We start from the raw sequence: 20,704 nt of genomic DNA on the forward strand, positions 1-20,704 counted from the left end.
ACTTTAAAAGGTAGGGGCTACCGCACAAAACTATCTCGTTTCAATTTCTTAAACTAAATCAATTTATGCTGCAGTTATTACTGAGACATTTTTGAAACAAGAATAAAATTATAAGACGTTTCCGGAAAGCTTCTTCAAAGAAAATTCACCCCCAAATGTAAACTACCCATTCTCTATTTTGTCAATATTTTATTTATGTCATTTATTAGACTTACTAACGAAATATTGTTTTATGAACTATCAACAATGTTGCACGAATTTGAGGAAATTATCTTTAAAAAAAGAAAGAAAAAACTATTTTCATGACAAGCGATTTATGCATTCTTATAGGGTTATTAATAAAATATTTATTTGTGAAATATATATATGTTCAAAATCACCTGATTCGTTTTGAGAAAATCATTCAGCAAAAACTCCCTCCCAAGAATAAATTATTCCTTATAGCTTTTTCAGGGGAAAAAAGTTATGTCATATTGTCAGGTTATTAGTGAAACATTTACAAGCAGTATGTGCGTAAAGAGCATGTATGTCATCGTTAGAAAAAGACAACATATAGTACAGAACAATAAACCTATAAAAATAACAATTTCTTTTTTAAAAAATAAAGACTTTCAATTATTATTGGAAAGGAATGACACTTTTTAGCGTCATAAAAGTTAATTTTTCTTTTTTCTCGAAAACTACACATTAGAATTTACCCTCAAGCATGTTATCTTGTTCACTCGATGTGATATATCGACCTACATCCTTTTGTTGTATTTGCACAATACATGGTGAGTCAAAAGTCCTTGGACACCTGCATAAGTTTGAAACTCGAAGGAAAAAGGAAAAAGTGATGATGGGAACAGAGGTTTAATGAGGGTCCGCAAGTTTTGGAGGGTATGTCATTCATGGCCGCCATCTTGAAATCCGCCATTTTGGATTCAAGTCATTTTTTTAAATGGGAAGGGGGTGTATGACATATCAAATAACACAGCTTGAGCTCAGGAATTTAGTGGTGTAAATTGTTTTTTCTTTCTATTCCACAGAAAATTAAGCTAAATCTCACTAACCATGCTGTGCTGTTGTCTTCCTAGCATCATCATGAAAAGCTTAATGAGAATATAATAGCTCAAGTGGTAAAGAGTTGGCTTCGCGTTCGGGAGGTCGTAGGTTCGATTCCCGCTGCCGACCATCCTGACTGGGGTTTTCCTCAGTCCTACCAGGCAAATGCCGGGATGGTACTTACTAAACAGGCCCTGGACGATACCTTCCCAAATCCTTTCCATTGTTATTGTTGTTGTTAGATATCCAGTATGAAATGGCCTCTGAGCTTCAAGTTTGTAGTTACACAGCTGCATTTATATGTATAACACCATTAGTGAAAACATAATTCTCCAGAGACTTGACTTTTGTTTCTTTTATGTTCATTACCTATAAGTGTTTTGGGTTATGCAAAATCTGTAATCTGAGGCAAAAGAAACATCAAAGCCAATTTTGCATTGACATTATTCCTCTGTGTGAAGTAAAATATTGAGATAAATGTGAAATTTAGAACATCTTGCTTTCTAGAGATTTGCTTTTACACTACAGTAACAGAATATATCTATTTCACTTGCATCTTACATCTCCTTAAAAAATGGTATATTTTCAGACAATTGTTCTGATCCACAATAAAGAACGCCTATTTACATAAAATTTTCAATTGTTTTATAATTTTGGTTTCATTATATAGCGGTGCTTAATGGATTAAGTTAATTTTCATGTTTTATAAAATTGAATTTTCCTGTAAATAGGAATCCTGATTCATTTCTTTGGAGATATAATTTTGAAACTAGTGTACATACTAAATTATTTACTTCTGACACATTATTATTTTATATTGTTCAAACCAATCTGCCTGATACCCCAAATTCAATAAAGTAGGAGAAAAGTCACAATAATATTCACAAATACTTATTATATTCTTTATTTATAAACTTGATATGAACACCTCCAAAACAAAATAATTTTGTCTTGCCAGATAACGAAAAGTTGTAACGGTAGAAATATTTGTAATGTACAAAGGTTTATATCGGTGCAATTGATACATATTCGGTTATAACTTGAGTCTAGCATGAAATTTGAACATACAAAGACTACAGGGGAATTTTATACCAGAACATATCACACTCATTATATAGTCTGGTATAAAATTCCGATAGATTTAAGAAACGAATCGAACAATATGGGATAGCAAGTCCTGGAACGTTTCTAGATTTTGAGGTACATGAAAAGTTCCTGCAGATGACCATAATTACTGGAAAGAATTAGTTCTGTCAAGGACTAACTCTAACTGATGTGTTAGTATATATACAGATAATGCGTATAGTTGGCCACCTCTGTAACTTGGACATGCTCTAACCTGGTCTTACTTTTCTAAGGCCTGTAATTTCACATAAGGTATACATAAGTGTGTTATATGTAAAATGATTACCTCTCTATTTTGAAACGTGATTATAATGAATATCTTAGTTCTTCTGCCTTTAATGTTAAATTTACTTCTGTATCATGGCCACCTGAACTGACGTATTGAGAAGTACATGATACTGTCTATTAAAGTCTGAAAGACTTACGTCTTTTTTGAAGTGTGTACATGATTAGCGTTTTTTCTGTGGGCCATTATCAGATAATAAATCCAAGTTAAAAATGTGTATACTATCAATTAGTCTTACATAAAAAGAGAGAAAGAAAGAAAGATTCTACTTCAGTGTTTTGTGTGTTAGCGTGTTGGATTTGCCGTTACAATTTTCGTCTAGTGAAATGCGGTAAATATTTGATAATGTATATTCATTTTATTATGTCGACTGTTTTTATATTTTATTTTTTCAACACGCTATCATACAGAAAAGTCCGAATTATAATCGTTATTTCTCTATTTTGTTGAGTCTAACTTATATTATTACCAGTGGCGTATTTACGACTTTCTTTCGGGGGGGGGCTTTGGTAACTTTATTCCTGGAAATGTGAAAAATCTGCAAGATATTTCATTTACTTCAATATAGTAAATACAATTTCGGGGGGCTTAAGCCTGGAATTCCCCTCTTAAATACACCACTGATTATTACTATACTTTAAAAAAAAAAAAAAAAAACTTGGGCTTGCTATCTGATAGTGGTCCACAATATGCTTCGTCCTCAAACATAAGATTGGTAATATGTGAAAAGAATAAGAACTTTTTCTGGTTGAATAAGGCTATTCAACTGTCATTTAGTAAAATAGACTGCTAGGAATTGTCACGTTTAAATGGGAACAATTAATCATTTATCTTTGTGGTTAACAAGTACTCTATGCGTGTATTTACTCAGGGTTTTCTTGATTTCTTTACACTTTCTTCTTTCCATCATCTCGCTCACAATCATCACCGTCTCCCCTATCCTTGGAGAATAATGTGTGGGACGTTTAACTTTAAAAAAATCATAGCACATTTCAATGCTTTCGTATTTTTACCTACAACAAACATGAAATGCAATAAAGTACCCTACCTTTTGTATTTTTTTAAAAAATTTGTATGCAGTGTTTATGAGAGTGTATATATAAGTATTCAAGAAAATCATTAAAAACTGACTCTTAATTTTTAATACTTGCTTTCAAAATACTCTTGTATCTTCCCCGTATATTGACTAGTGTAAAGTATGTAGAATCTACCATAGCTTACATGAAATTTATTTAATCGTAGTTTAGTACCGATATGGATGAGCAAAACTTCACATAGAATATTTGTGTCTAATTAATGTGCATAATTAAAAATACACAGCAAACTCCATGTAATTTAATGCCTATATGTGTGTTGACAAGCCACAAACAGAAAAGCGAGGTAATAAAACATTCTAAATAATAGAACTAGTAGTAGTTTTCTATTTTATCTTGTTTTCAGGGAGTTGGGTGTGGTATACTCCTATTTTAATCATGTTTTTCCTCTTGTTATTATTTACAGGTGGTGTTGGTGTTTATTCTTAGTATTGCTTCACTCGTCATTTACTTCATAGATGCCTCCAGGTGAGTGTCATATTACCTATTGATTTACTTGTCATCATTTCTGCGCATGTATTTTGTAGCCAAACATAAACTAGCGTTTATCTGATGTCAGCTCAGTTAAATAGTGCATGATGGTGGTTTGACGTGTGTTGCGAGAGAGAGAGAGAGAGAGAGAGAGAGAGAGAGAGACCACACCATCAGCAGCAAGGCTTTGATAATAATCATTGTTTCAAATACTAACAGATGTTAAATGTCATTTGTTATTCTTGGCTTCTTTTTGTTAGTTTGTGCGACTGTCAACGAAGATTTGTTTTCTGCCTTCATTTTCTATACAGTTTTGTTTCCACCATAACTCTTACTCTTCCCAACCACCATTGAACTTGGAAGGATGTGACTCAATTTAATGCCTTTACATAGCTGATAACGGTCGTTAAATAGAGCTGTATTGGAAGGAGACAGCATACTGTGCACAATCCTGAAACAAAGTATTATGGAAAATCGATCTATTGCTGCATAACGTTTATATGATATTCAGAATAGATCACTGTATTGGTTAATGGTACTTTCATATAGACGCTTTTCTTTTCAGAATGTAATACGTGATGAAAATAATGGATGAAAGCTTGCTATAGACGATGGGGCAAAGTGTTTTAAAAACAATTCTTTCCAGAGGAAATAAACAAAGAAAAAAAGTCTTCATTAATATTCGCGACAGGTATCTGTCCTCATCGATTAGCACGTCTCTTAATGCTACGATATTGGATTTAAGGATTACTTTTATTCGTACATTGACCTTCCCCTTTTTCTGCCCTCTGTCTTTGTAAACAGCAATGTTAGATGCAGGGCCGCCCTCAGCAATTTACCTCTGTCACCCTTCCTTCCCTAGAGAGAACCATGGTTTTAAGTACGTTATATCCCATGTAATGAAACATTAGAATTCACGTAACAATAATAATTTAATCCATTATTAAATTTCTATCGGTTAGAAATTTGCCCTCACTGGAAATAATTAATAATGATATGAAATGGAACGTGAAATAAAAGCAAGGATAGGAATGGCGAAAGAAGCTTTTAAGAGGAAGAAAATACTATTTTGTGGGACCTTGAATAAAGAGCTAAGAAAATGACTCATGAAATGCTTCGTGTAGAGTATTGTAGTGTATGGTCAGAAACATGGACATAATGTAAAAATGATGAGAAAGACTGGAAACTTTCGAAGTGTAGGTGTGGAGAAGAATGGAGCGTATTAGCTGGGTCGAGCGGAAAAGGAGTGAGAGGATGTTAGAAATGGTAGGTGAGAAAAGAACAATTTTAGATATTATTAAGAAGAGGAAGAGAAACTGATTGGGACATCGAATAAGAAGGAACCGTATCATGAGGGACGTTTTAGATGGTATGGTGGCAGGAAAGAGGGAGGGAATGAAGGAGACTACAACTAATGGACGATATCAAAACAGAGAAATCGTACGTAAAGACGAAGAGGTTAGCTGAAGACCGTGGAGCATGGAAGCTTGTCAGTTGCATCAAGTGACCTGGCAATAATGACAGAATTCCTATGATGATGATGATGATGATGGTGATGATGATATTATTATTATTATTATTATTATTATTATTATTATTATTATTATTATTATTATTATTATTATTATTATTATTATTATTATTATTATTATTATTTTGATATTGCTGAGTCAAATATTACTAATACTTGCCACCACTTCATTTTTGTAGTTTTACATAACATATTATCATATGTTACTTGTTCTTCTGTTTTTAAAGATTTACAAAATGACTAACATTATTGGAGAATCTTGTATTGTATTCTTTGGACGTCCCTTTCCGATATTTGACATGCGATATTTTTCTTTAAAGTGTTACAAGGTTAAAATATTTGAACCCGATATTGTTAGTTTATAACAAAAACACTCGTTTAAGTATTTTCAATGCAAAATCCAAATTCCAAATGTTATATGTCTAATTTTAATAAGATCCAAGATCAAGACCTTCCTTTTTCACTCTACCTCATTTCTGTTAAGTCCAACTTATGAAAAATCATAAATTATTAATTAAATGTATACAACACACATGACAATTACACAACTAAACAAATACACTTAATATAATTATACAACAGAAATGAAATGAAATAAAATCTTCTAGTTTTACGTCCCACGATTATGCCGGTTAGGCTAAAGGAGACGGTGATGATTAGAAATGAATGAAATGGTGGAATGAACAAAGTGGGAGGAAATGGAGACCCTCGAGAAAACCCACGCACACAGTGTTTGTCCACTACAAAGTTCACTTGGCGCAAGCTGGGATCAAACTAGGGACCCCATGCACCAGAGGTGATCACTCTACCATTGAGCCACCGCGGCCCCTACAATTACACAACAGAATACGTATCTGTGTCAAACGAACATTATTTCTTGATATTATGCTACTGATTGTGCTGGGAAATAACCCAATTTTTTTTTTTAAAAAAAAAAACGTACCTAAATCATAATACTCAGTTGAATATACAAAACCAAAAACATTTTTATTATCCACAACTCCTTTTCATCAACAGCTACATATTATAAGGACATTAAATTATAATATTTAAATTGTTAAAATTTTCAAGTTTATACAACGAAAAACTACACAAAATTTTAAAACATTAATACACATTAAGTAAAAAAAAAATCATATCTAAATGTTGTACATGTGATCCATATACAAGGATAAGTCATACATTCTGCGATATCATGGTATCACAACATACTGTATTTATTAAAATACAATGAAAACAGGTTAACATTCGAAGTATAGCTCCTCGTGTTGGACTGTTTGCAGCCTCTTTCCTGCCAGTTTCTCTATATCACGTTTTGTCCTTTGAAGCAAGTCTCTGTAGTCTATGTTGTTTCCATCTCCTGCTGATTGGTAAAGCAACAGGATCTCAGGAAGTGCGCCATAGACCGAAACAGGTAGCAATCCGAAAGAGCGAGGTCAGGACTATATGCTGGGTGTGACATAAGTCCAATGAAATAGAGTCCTTGCATTTGGTGTCTTCCTGTTCTGCCTAATTCCTGTTGTGCCTACTGACCCTCCAGCACTTTCTAATACATTTTTGATCTAATCTTATCTTTAGGCAGGACAGGAATTCCTGTTTTGCCTAATTCATGTGCTGCCCAATTCACGCAAAAAGGAATATTTAGATTTAAAGGAAATTTAATACTAACTATTTTCCCGACAATTCCAGTTGCTTTCAGGACCTCTTGATTTTCTTATATCGTTTCAGCTTCTCTGAAATTAAATTAGCAATCATAGACAACTATTATTTTACTACGAGTATATCTACACGATATCTGTTGGCCGTCTACAACTTCAGCGAGGAGATCTGGACCTAGCCAGGGTTGTTAGACAGAGTTGCCTCATGAGCATTCCAAACTTCACACTTTTATTGTCCTCAAATCTATTTCACTTTTTTCCACTAACTTTTTAATGATTACAAACATAATTTTTAATACAGAGCACAGTGAGAAATAAAGATAAAAGCTGCTTACTTCTCGTAATACCCGAAAAAATCTTAAATAATATATATAAAAAGAAGACGACTAAAACTAACTTCTTTCATTAAGACACTGCTGGTATGAATAGAAAGCTTGCAATAGTAAGGTGTTTGTAAATGAGTGTCAATTAGAATTGAAATATTATTAGCAGTTCGAATTTTGGAACATAATGAATAAATCGAAAATTTATGTTGAAGTCTTCATTTACCAAGTAAGAAACAAAATACTTTAAAACCCGAAAATTCAAATTATACTTTCTGCCTTCATGTTCCCCTGCCATTTCGTCCGCCTGCCATTTTGTTCCCTGCCATTTCGTCCTCCTGCCATTATTTTCTGCCATTATGTCCCCTGCCATTCTGTCCGTTCCCCTTGACAGCACCTCATTTAACACTGCAATGTTTAGGTCTACTAGTGTGACACATTCTCTTCGTTCTGTCACTGCTGCTGCTGAATCTTCATTCGGCCGGTGATATCTTCTTCGCCACTGAAATCTTCTATCTGCCGCAGGTAACAAAAGTTTTGGAGCTCTCGTCTGTATGTCTTGTCTATATGAAGTTTCTTTCCTCAATCACGAACTCGCGGTTCAATAATGACATATCTATCTATTTGTATTTCTGTCTAATGTACTTTTAAAAAAAAACTCTGATTGGAGAGGCAGCGTTTCCAGCTAATCACAGATCACCATACTTTTTCGGAAAGTGATTTTACCAATGGAAAATAGTGGAATTCCTATGACTCTCAGTTTAAAATGAAATTGTTTTAAGTGTGAAGTCAGGGTAAAAGTTTAAAACGCAGTCAAAGTTCTGAGGGTGTACTATTTGAATATTAGTGTCGACAGTGTAAAGTCAGAATGGCAGTCTTTGTGAATTCAAAGTATGATGGAAAAATGTTATGTTATGAAGGGCATTTATACCGTATTAATAGATTTTCTATGTAGACGCTGTAGCTTACTGTTTAGATTTATAACAATAACGCTTTAGTGTGGGTTTAGTATGTGCTTATAATAAGTAGGATTTTTAAAGTTTCGAAGTTTTGTTCTTTCGAATTGACAAGATGTATATGTGACTTTAAGAAGTTAAAACTGTATTTCCTCTCCGATATTTTAATTTGTTATTGTAGACCAAACTTTGTCCTTCTAAAGTTTCCTTTGTAGATATTTGGAAGTATTTATCTCTAATAAATTTTATAATCATTTTACTCAACGAAATTGTAGTGGTTTGCTTTTTACATTATACCGGGCACTTTCACTACATTTGTTATACTAAAAATTATTTTTAGGGGGTATTTGGTCACATGAAACAATTCATTCCACTCGCGTTTTCAATCCAACTAACCAACCCTCACTCGTACATTAAAATTTTATTTAAAGAATTCTTGAATGCTATTTGAAAATCAAGGGGAAATAGGTACTAATAAATTTCCCTCAAATTTAAATATCCCTTTTGCGTGAATTAGGCAGAACATGAATTAGGCATAACAGGAATTCTTGTTCTGCCTAAAGATAAGATTAGATAAAAATTGTGTTAAAAAGTGCTGGAGAGTCATTAGGCAGAACAGGAAGGAACCTTCCATTTTTATTGCGTATTTCGACCGAATGATTTTTTACGTTATCTTGTTGCAACAGGGCACACTTTCGGTTCACCAATGCCGCGCCAACTGTTCGGGATAAAGGTCAGCATTGATGGTACGACCGTTAGGATGGACGTCGAAGTGAATTGTCCCCTCGTAGTTCCACCATACAGATATCATGACTGTGTATTGAAACGGCCCATACTTTCATCTCCTGCGTTTAAGCTTTGATATCCCTCATATGAAAACCATGTTGATTTTCTTTTTCTGTGATTCTCATGCTTTTACACTTGAATAAACCTGCAGTTGTCTTTTCGTGTAGTGCCCTGACATACATACGTAAACATATGCACACAAGAGAGGTGGAAAATAATATATTTGGTTAGAAAAGAGAGACAGGATAGAATCATACTTGTTAGAATCACATTGGCCATGAGACGAGACAGTGTTCTCTGACAAGAAACGAGATGAGACAAAGCTCTTCCAAAGAAACTAATATACTTTTCGAGAAGAGAAAGCATTTTCATTACACTTTTCCAGAGAAGATATCCCTAGGCAACGCTAATTAATAACCTCAAACTTACTCTTCATATAGATGATGATGATTTGTTCTCACTGGATCTGGTGGGTCACGAGTTCGCGACCTGTTCCATTACTGCTAAGTTAAATTGTAGGTCCTTATCTCGTACATAATCTTCGGACTGAAAGTTGATAAAACTCTAAACAAGTAAATAAACTTCTCTATGATGCAGATCCCTCCTAATCTCTCTAATTACCATTCAGGCTGTATGGTAAGTATAAAGAAGATGAAAACCACGTTGATTTCAAAGCTACAATTTCAGTTTTTTTTTAATTTTTTAAATTTAACATTATTATAATAGTCATATATACTCTGCCATTATTACCAGATCGCTTACCGGAAACTGATAAGCTTCTATACGCAGTGGTCTGCAGATAAACCTTTCGTGTTTACAAGATACGAGTTTTTGTCCCTTTGTAATCCACCCATTACAGTCTGTTTGGGCCCATCTGTCCTTCCCTTCTATAGCTTCTTTTTCGATAATTTCTTCAATCACATCCTACACAATAGTTGCTTCTTAGATAATAATTCAATTTCTTTTTCATCTTTTTAATTATCTAATATTGTGTTTGTTTCCCTTATTATTCTTAGAATTCTTCTTTGAGTTTTCATTCGACTCAGCTAATTTCATCAACTAATATTTTCTCTTAATAGCTTCCCCATTCGGCGCGGAAGATCTGATGGGAGCTCATGGGTTCGGTCTCATATTAAGCTGTGGGCCCACGCCTCGTATAGCCTTTTTGCTGAACCAACCAATCCATTCTTCTCCATATACCCATTTCGAAAGCCTGTATACATGAAACAAAATTCGGAACGAATTGATAGTTCAAAATCATACGAAAGATTGTGTTGAGAGGGGAAGCTATAACACAGGGTTATTAAGGTCACAACGAAGGGGTAAATCATATCTTTGGTGTGATGATTAGTTACAAGTGGAAGGTTTCTGTAAATAGGAATAACATTACAATGTTGCCGCATTGTAATATGTTAAGAAATGTTTGTCATCAGAGGTAGAAAGGAGAAACAGAGAACGCCTGAGTATAATATTCAAAACATGGCAAAAGGACAACAAATGCTCCTCCAAATGTCAATTCATTTCTTTCCTTGCTCGGACTATAATTGTTTTTCGTCACTTTTGCGTAGTGTCTGTATTTCTGTTCTGTAGAGTTCAATACCCAGAGTTAATCAGGGTTAAGACAAGATATGATTTTAGAGTTGGCAGGACATATTAAGCATAACTTATTTCTATCGTATAAAATTGAAGCAAATATCTATCAACCAGTCTTTTGTCAGTCAACGAATAAGAGGAGCAACTTGGAACACCTCTGAATTTAATCTTGTGGTTTAATCAACTTTCAAACAGTGTATTTACCTGACTTCAGATAAGTAGCATAATAAAATTCCGTGTGCCCCAAGTCGAGACAGACAGAGAGAGAGAGAGAAGAACCACACGTTGTTGTAAAAGTTTTGACTGGCTTACTAGGTCAGTGATGCGCGAGTTCGAGTCTGAGCACTTTCTATAAATATTGAAGAATCTTTTTCGTTCTTTACTTTGTTTCGGGCGAACTTAAAGTTTGTAATCGAATGTTGAAGCTTTGAGTGAAGGTTGGAAGATTTTATTTATTAGTTTTCGCTTTGCATGACTGTAATTTGTTACCTTTTGAAGTTCATTGAATAATGTATGTACTTCGAACTAGGAAAATATCGCGTGTATGTAGAGTCTTTCAATTTCAAACCGTTTATATTACTATGTTACATTGAATTAATTTCTTATGGAGCATAAAGATTTATTATAGAGCAACTTGACAATAATGGACACTTCCGATGACGGGGATGAAGTAAGTGGAAACAAACTCATTTGTTATATTCAAAAGGTTTTAGGGTTCATTCCCTACAACAGCCAACAAAACTGAGATTTTATTAGTGATACAGGGGCACTACATTAATTTATCTTAATCGAGGCTATAGGTATATGATAATTCTTACATAGAAATGGATGTTTTGCTAATACGCAATATAAACTTCTTAGTTTAAATTGAAGACTGGTTTATTTCAAATTGATAAAAGTATTCATTTGAACCGTTTTCGGTTGGTAACACTCTTTCAAGAAATATTATAATTTTAAGGCACTTTGCTATAATTCTCGCACTGTTTTATCTCTTTGTCCATAAAATTTCATGGTAATCCTAACCGAGTACTCGACATACCAGTTCAAAATACAAGCCGAATTGCTAAATAATGAATTGAAAGTATTGGCAGATCTGCTTCCAATTAACATGTTCTGTTGATAATAGTATGTTTATGGTGTAGTTCATACGTGTTTCCGTCACGCAAAGGTGGAGAAGATCTTCCTTTCAAAATAAAGTCTACACCTATCCTCCTGTATTACGCGATTAGTTAGTTTCCAGAAATTATCACGTACCACGAAGATCGTAAAGTGAACCGTACAGGGTGATTGCAAAATAACTTTTCATTTTCCTCACTTTTTCCCGAAATCTTATTTTATCGAAAACACGTAAAATGATATCGTGCATAACGAGAGATACCTATATTTATTTACAAAAAGAGATCCGATAAGTTTTTATCCTGACCAATGATATCTGACGAGGAAAATTACTTGTGTAAAAAAGGGAAAGGAAAAGAAAAATAAAAAATTAAAAAAACTTGTATCGCTTCACACTAACTTACGTAACTTACTACGTAAAGAAAACTTACGTAAAGTTTTAATTCTTGTACCTAAAAGTATAGCAATTGGGACATAAGGTAAGTTTTCTTCCCTTACTTTGAAGCGATGAAAGCTTTTTTCTTTGTAAATCGCTGTAACTTTCTTCAAGAGTGATCTATGATGCAACTGTGCTGGATTAGGATTAAGAATTTGATTTCTGTCCTTTCGGCATCTATGACCATGTTAGTACGTCACGTATAATGAATGACATCCTTCGGCGATCACACTACACAGGGAATTGGGGAGAAAGACAAGAACGCTGAAGGAAGGAAGTAGCCTTGTACCATTATGTTAGGTAGCTGATGTGAATGAGCAAAATTTCACTCAGAATGACTGGCCTCAAAAAGCTTTCTATACTTTTTCGACCGAGTGGCCCCATGGGAATCGACCGTTCGACAGCTATGCTGGCAATACAGTATTTGACCTGCTGATTCTTCCATATCACCAAATCATTTTGCTTAGCTTCATAAGACCTATAGATTGGTATGTGTGTCATGTTTGAACTTTTTCTTTTTACTCGAATAATAAAGAATTTTCAAGTAATTGAGTTTATTAGCACAATCTTCTAGACTGTTGTAATTCTTTGAAGTAGACCTACGTGCTGAAACGGAAATTAGGTTCATATTCTTGTTTTTCACTTCAGTGCAGGTGTGACAGACCAGGTATTGATCTATGACGTAGTTTTAATTCATTTTCTGTACAACTTAATAGAGAGAACTAAACATGACATAATGCTTGTGCCTCAAATGAAATGAATGTTAATTGAGGCCAATTTTCCGTCCCAAGCAAATAGCTCTAATGGGGAGGAACAAGGGAGAATCTCTCGTGGTTTCAAATACTTCAACACGAGATCTCTGCTTCAGTGAAAGTTCTAAATGAGTTTTATTTCTTTTATTACTTCTTTTATTAATTCTAGTCTACAAATTGTGTGTATGCAATTAATTAAAGCTTTTCTTGCATGTCTTTTCGTTTTTATAAAAATGAAATTATTTATTGACAAAATTCAATATTCTTTATGGTATGCTATGTCAGAATTCGTATAATAGGAATTGTTGATTCCATCTAAGTTTCCTGTATTTCGTATTTACCATTACAACCTTGACTTAATTTTAAATATTATACATTTCTGCACCTTCTCTAACACATTACTGCACATTTCCTACACATTCATAATTTCGAGTCACCTTTTTTTTTAAAAAAAAAAAAAAAAAGTAATAATCAGTGAAATGAATTGAAAAGGTTTCATTAAGACTAGACTTGCCCACAATACGAGACAAGATGGAATTTTCGTGACGAGAGCTCTTCCAGTAGAAACATATTGTGACACGAAATATAATTTTCACAACACTTTTTACAGATGAGACAGCATGGACTCTTTGTCTCGTAGGTAATCCTAATTAGGACGGGAGAAATGGAAATTTCATTTGATCCTTTGGTTTTAAAATTCTGTGTACTCTACGGAATTACTTTGTTGTTTACACGGATTATTTAAGTTCTAATACTTAGTCTTAATGAAAATTAATGGGAGATATGTACTTGTGAAGACGACTAGATGGAGGAAGATGTAGCTTTACAGATGTAGCTGTGTCTTATACACACGTGATGACGATTAGAATGAGAAAAATATAGCTTACAGATAATATTATGTGTATAATACACTAGTGATGATTAGAAATAGGAAGAGGTAGAGCGTTGGCTCAGTGGTAGAGCCTTCATCTCTAGTGCTTGGGGTCCCGGGTTCAATCCCAGCCCCCACCAAGTGAACCTTGTGGTAGGCAAACACTGTATGCGTGGGTTTCCTCGGGGTTCTTCCGTTTCCTCCCACTTTCTTCATTCCACCATTTCATTCATTTCTCATCATCACCGTCTCCTTTAGCCTTTCCGGCATAACCGTAGAACGTAAAACTCAAAGACTAGAAATAGGAAGATATAGGTTACAGATAATGCTACATAATACATAAATACAGAATTTCTGTAAAGAGTACTCATTTCAACTTTACCTATTTCAAAAAGATCAAAACATTGAGAATTTAATTTTAATTATAGTTTAGAAACCGAAACTCTTTTTCACAAAGAGCGAAAAATTCTGTGAACTTCTCTTTGCTGTCGTTAATACAAGTAAATTATAATATGAGCTTCCAATGATGAAAGCATTTTTTTAATCATTGTTTTTCTGCTTTAGACAATTTGTTGACGAGTTGAAGAAACTCAGGGGCACAAAAACATTTTGCAATAACCTCAAACTCAAACATTTACATTTCGAAGAATTCATTTTATTTGTCCGAATTGGAAAGGAACCATCCGAATCAAACGATTTGTTCTAGAATGATTGCGTGCGTAGCCAGTCAGTCTGAAATGACCATATTATATGAGAAACACAAAAAAGTTTTCTTTTTTTAAAAAAAAATAGGTATAAGAAATTATTTTTGATGTTTCACGCAAGGTCAGTGACATACAGTGCCTAGAATGAGAGCGAAAATAGTGCTCCCTACCTTCCTTCCAATATTGCCATCTTTTATTCATATTATTTTAATTCTATTTTTTTCCTTCCTATTTATTTGTTAAATATGATTGTGACTTGACTGTGGAGAAAATATAATTATTTAAAATACTTTATTCAGTCTAATCCAATCTTTTGACAAAATCCAAAAATGTTAAATGATTGAAAAAATGTTAACATTATCTAGTTTTAAATACTTACCATATTTAATTATTTAAATACTTAAATACTTACCATATATACTTACCATTTACCATATTTTTCTATATACAAATTACAGTTATTTTTCTTTACCTTAACTGTGTAAACTTGTCTGTAATATCCTCGAAGTTAATTTTTTTCAGTTATCTTTCAACACTCATTGTTAGTCAGGCAAACGAATGTACTCTGTCTTGAATCATGGATGCCCATAAGTATGAAAGAATTAGTTTTGAAGTGCTGAATGAATTGTCGCAGCTAGCAACGGAAACGGTTAGCATTATTTTGAAAGTCAATTTGCAGATTGAAGGTCACTTTCATCTCCGTACTTCACTATGAGCTCGAGAAGTTCTTCGTTCTTCGAAATTTTTGCAGTGTGAGTTGAGAGTACTAGTACATCCAGAAGTTTTATTTGAGGGGAGAGGGGTGATCACTAGAACGATGAACGTCAATAAGCCCGAGGCTAGGTCGCCATGACAACTAGAAATACGAGCTTGACGCCTAAATATTTTAAAGGCAAAATATTTAGGATTTTTTATTATATTAGATTTGTACTATTATGGTGCTTAGTATTGAGAATTGGCACCTAGATCAGAAGAATATTTTCGAGCACTATACATGCGTGATTCATATATTTGCAGGCAATCATTATCAATCCACTGATGGATGAAAATATCCCAACTCTTTTGTCTCATAACTATAGGGTTATTCAAAAAGTGTGCCGATTTTGTTACATCAAATTATGAACTTTATTATTTTCAAAATACACTAACAAAATTCATAAACATGTTCATCACACATTCCGATTTCAGGTATGACTAATGGCGTCGGGCATGACTTCCTCTACTTCGCTGGTATGCAATAATTCTGCTCTTGAAATTCACTATGATCGCCTGACAAGTTTCCACTTTGATTTCGTCGACCACTACGACGACGCCCAGGACTTTTAATGTTCACTGTTGAACCCGTTTCAATGAACATTTTCATAAGTCTGCGAACTGTTGATTCATTCGGTGCCTCATTTCGCCCTATAACCGCGCGAAGTCGCCTGTGAATTGCTGCATAACTTTCTTCGTTCTGATAAAAAGTTTTCACAATTAGCACGTTGCGCTATAGTAAACTGCTCCATTGCATGGCACAGACTGAAGAAATGCGTACTAAGGCGACTATCGGGATGTTTGTGGGTAGAGCAACAATCCAAAACGATGTCGGCAACCGAGAAACAAAAATTTCCCAGACGATCTAAAACCAGCGCGCTTTTTGAATAACACTATATCTATCTTTTTCAATTTAAAACTTTTTCTTGATTTTGTCAAACCATCTTATACGATTATGTTTCCTAGTTTCTCCTTATCTCTTAGTGTCCAGTTGAACTGCTTTTCTCCATTGACCATAATTTCTTATTGGGCTATGTCAGGCCCATTGCCTCAATGCGTTTATTTTTATAAAAATATCCGTCACTCTTATACTATTACTGATTCATATGGTCTTCTATATTTGTGGATGATTTCTAGCATACATTTTTCTATTCTTCGTTCTGTAGTCTGGAGATAGTGAATGCCTAATTTTGTAAGTTTCCACATTTCTAACCCATGTCCCAAACAAAATTCATTAAGAATTTTACGCTTTAGATCCACTGATGTTTTATCTTCAATGTGAAGTTCTTCCTTCCGAATGGGCTCCAGCCTACGTCTGTTACCTAGGTAATTTCTTCTTTAATGTTACCTCACATGAATATCCCCTGTCTCAGATAGATTTAGATATTAACTTCTAATTCCGCATTTTCAGCTTCAATCCTTAATTTACGTGTGAAGTTGTTTTGTTGAACATCAATTTCGTCTTTCCCATATCCATTTTCAACCCTAATTTCTCTTGAAACTATCATACCTAGCAGATCTCCATTCTTGTTTGCAAAGAGAACGATGCCATCAACGAAATGAATGAGGGTCAGATGTTTTACTTTATATTTATCCCTTTGTACTCCTACTTCAGAAATTTAAAAACATATTGAAGTTCGTTTATGAAGAAGCCTGCAAAAACTAGTATCACCCTGGCCGTACCTCCCTCTCTTTCAACAGTCAAACAGTTGGATATTTGCAGTAGCCGTTTATAGACATTATCTGTAATGTTTATAGACATTATCTGTAACTTTTATGTAAGCTTCTTCGACATCACTTGTTTTAACTGTGTGAATTACTACCAAGGTCTTCACGGAATTGAAAGCTTTTTCATAGTCAATGAACGGTGTATATTAGGGTAATTTATACTCGTTTAACCATTCTATCAGTTTCCCCATCACTTGAATATGATCTACTGTGTTATACCACTTCTAAATGCATAGTTTCTTGGTTGGGTGCGGTTTTAATTTATCTAATAGGAGCGTCAACAAGTTTGAAAAAAAATGTAAGTCTCAGGAAAAGAATTTATAGGTCTATAAGTCTGTAGGTATAATTCATTTCCTTTTTTGATCATGTCAGTTCTCCATTTCTAGAAAACTTTCATTTGATAGTCATTTTGCATAAAGTTTTGCTACAATTTTTTTCGGTTCTTACGTTGGTCATTTTCCTTTACTATGTCTAATAACTTACCGCCTTATACAGAGACGTTTTGACGTATGATTAGCATCATACAAAATTTCTGACTACTGCAGGAAACAAATGTTAGTCGAACTCTTTAGTATGGTACTAATCACGCGTCAGAAAGACTCTGCATAAGGTCCTTAGTCTCCTGATACTTTCCCTCCTACCATGCTCCTTATGTCAAATTCAATTTCCTCTTGCACCACTGGAGTATTTCTGCTTCTTTATTTTCGATTTCTTTTGCTTCCGGTTTTTCGCTTTAATGTAATTTGTTGTTGAATAGTTAAATCTTCGTCAGTACTTATTTCTTCATGACTTTTAGTGGTTGTGCTGTCTTCTATTTTTCAGCGCTTCTATCTACTTCAGTCCATTGCTTAGGCTCTGCCTTGTATTCAATTTTTCCTACGCGATAGTTGTTAAACTTTTTTGTATCTTCAGTAAGGTATTTTCATTAATGTATTCTGTAATGTATTGTTTTACAAGTTCCTCATATATTCTATAAGTCGCATCGTCACTATTATTATTCTTTTTATTATTAGATGTCGAGCTTACATTATCATTTTTCTTTCTTGTAATACTTCCTATTTTCGAAGTTGTATCGATCAGAATGTTTGTGATCTCCCTGATAGCTTCTGAAATGTTCACGTTCTCTTCGAGTGTGGCAAAACTATTTCAGTCCCAATTTAAAACACGTTACACAACTTTTGAAGAGTCTTTCTTTCTATATATGTTTCTGTTGATTTAGAGGCTTTCTGATTCTTACAGTTAGATGTGAAGCTTACACCAAACTATTCGATTGTTAATTCCTGTGTTGAACCTATTCAGAATATTTCAGTCTTCAACTATATATCTTCTGTTTGACACGATATAGTCCGTTTTGCTTGTCCTTCGACTTGGATGTCGTTATGTCCATTGCTTGTAGAACTTTTCCTTCAGGGAATTTATAACGTAAATCTTCTCAACTTCTGTGAATTCTAGTAAGAGCTTTGTACGTTTGTCTCGTTCGCCATATCCAATTTATTATATTGCTAGCATCGATTACCCACTTTGCTGGGTTAAAATGAAAATTTAAATGCAGAACTCCGTATCTCATGTGTTTGGTACCCGTAAAATACTGTATGTTGCTTTAGTTTTAAGTGGCATAGATTTAAACGGCATCGGAAAGATAACTGTTCATTTCAGCGATCCCGAAACTATGTACCGGTATTCGATACTAATGTTGGTCATTTCCGATCATTTTTATGTATCTCCCCCATTTCCAAGTTGTGGGGCTGTATTTGGTTTTAAACGGGATCGGAAGTGTCACTGTTTACCTCAGGGACTCAAAAAACTATGGATCAGATACTAATATCGACCATTTTCGATCATTTTTATATGTATCTCCCCCGCCTCCTCCATTTTTCAGGCACGACATTGGAAGTGTCACCGGTAATTTCAGCGACCCAAGAAACTATGGATTCGATACTGATATGGGTTAGTTTTGATCAATTTTATGTATTTTCCTTTCCCCTCCTCCAAGATGCTGGAATGAATTTGGATGTACATGCGATCGGAAGTGTCACTGTTCATCTCAGAGACCCCGAAAACCACCAATTCAACATTGATATTGGTCATTTTAGATCATTTTTATATATATCTCCTTCCTCCTTCTTCCCCAAGTTCCGGAGCTGAATTTGGATTTAATCAGCATCAGAAGTGTCACTGGGCATCTCAGCAATCCCGAAAACTATAGATTCGACACTGATGTCGATGGTTTTCGATCATTTGTAAATGTTTCTCCCCCTCCTTCCTCCCCTAATTTGCACCGTCAAAGTGATATGACGGTTCAAGAGTTATTACGCTTTATTTATTTTTATGTATCTCACCCTCCCCTCCCCTACCTCTAAGTTCTATCGTGAAAGTGATATGATAAAAACCATCCCAGCACTGAACCTTATCTAGTTGAAAATTTGATTGCGATCGGTCGCGTGGTTCAAGAGTAATGAAGTCACAAAGGCATTCACTTTCATTTTTATTTTTTATTTTTTTTTTCATGCATATCTTCCCCACCTCTTCTCCTAAGTTGCATCGTCAAAAGTAAAATGATGAAAATTATCCCAGGCCTGAACATTATCTATGTTGAAACTTTAATCAAGACCGGTTGGAATGTTTCAAGAGTTATTAAGTTTTACTTATTTTTACATCTCTCTCTCACCCTCTCCTCCCCCGCCCCCAGGTTCTACCGTCAAAGAGAAAATATAAAAGGATTTTCAGTTCTGTATCTCATCTATGTTGAAAATTTGATCGAGATCGGTTCGGTGCTTCAAGAGTTATTAGCTTTTCTTTATTTTTATATCTCCCCTCTCCTCCCCGTCTCATAAGTTCTACCGTCAAATTGATACGATAAAAACCCTAGGTGCAAACCTCTTCTATGTTGAAATTTTGATTGAGTTCGGTCTAGTGGTTCAAGACGGATAAAGTCACAAAGACATTTTTATTTTCATTTTTTGTACATATATCTCCCTCCTCCCCCTTCCCTACGTTAAGCCGTCAAAGTAAGTGACAAAATCGTCTCAGCTCCGAACCTCATCTATGTTCAAAATTTGATCGGGATCGGTCTAGTGCTTCAAGAGTTATTAAGTTTTATTTATTTTTTCTATTTCCCCCTCCTTCCCCTCCTCTAAGTTCTACTGTCAAAGTGAATAGCTAAAAACACTCCCAGGCCAGAACCGCATCTACTTCAGAGATCGGTCTGGCGGTTCGTGAGATTAAAACATAGTCACTTTCAATTTTGTAATATAGATTATTATTATTATTATTATTATTATTATTATTATTATTATTATTTATTTATTTATTTATTTATTTATTTATTTATTTCACACCATGATGCAATCAGGAAAACTCACATGTAATGACGAAAATTCTGTCTGGCATTTCCCCATGAGACACCATTTTATTGTCGAAGTTGAAACTAATTGTTGACTGCATACAGGCTAGTAAGATTACAAAGAACTAATGCCC

At 34.3% G+C, this 20,704-nt stretch overlaps 1 protein-coding gene across 4 annotated transcripts in view; it reads left to right on the forward strand.

The window, feature by feature from the left end:
• slo (calcium-activated potassium channel slo) overlaps window positions 1–20,704 on the forward strand; it is a 503,706-nt gene that overhangs the window by 275,892 nt on the left and 207,110 nt on the right. For all 4 annotated transcript variants that reach the window (XM_081770216.1, XM_081770217.1, XM_081770212.1 and 1 more), the window contains exon 2: window positions 3,956–4,017. In XM_081770216.1, the coding sequence (XP_081626342.1) occupies window positions 3,956–4,017 (62 nt within the window). The remainder of the gene's footprint in view (window positions 1–3,955; window positions 4,018–20,704) is intronic.

The sequence above is a fragment of the Thermobia domestica genome, chromosome 1 (genome assembly GCF_964235325.1).
Source record: "Thermobia domestica chromosome 1, izTheDome1.hap1.1, whole genome shotgun sequence".
Taxonomy (NCBI): domain Eukaryota; kingdom Metazoa; phylum Arthropoda; class Insecta; order Zygentoma; family Lepismatidae; genus Thermobia; species Thermobia domestica.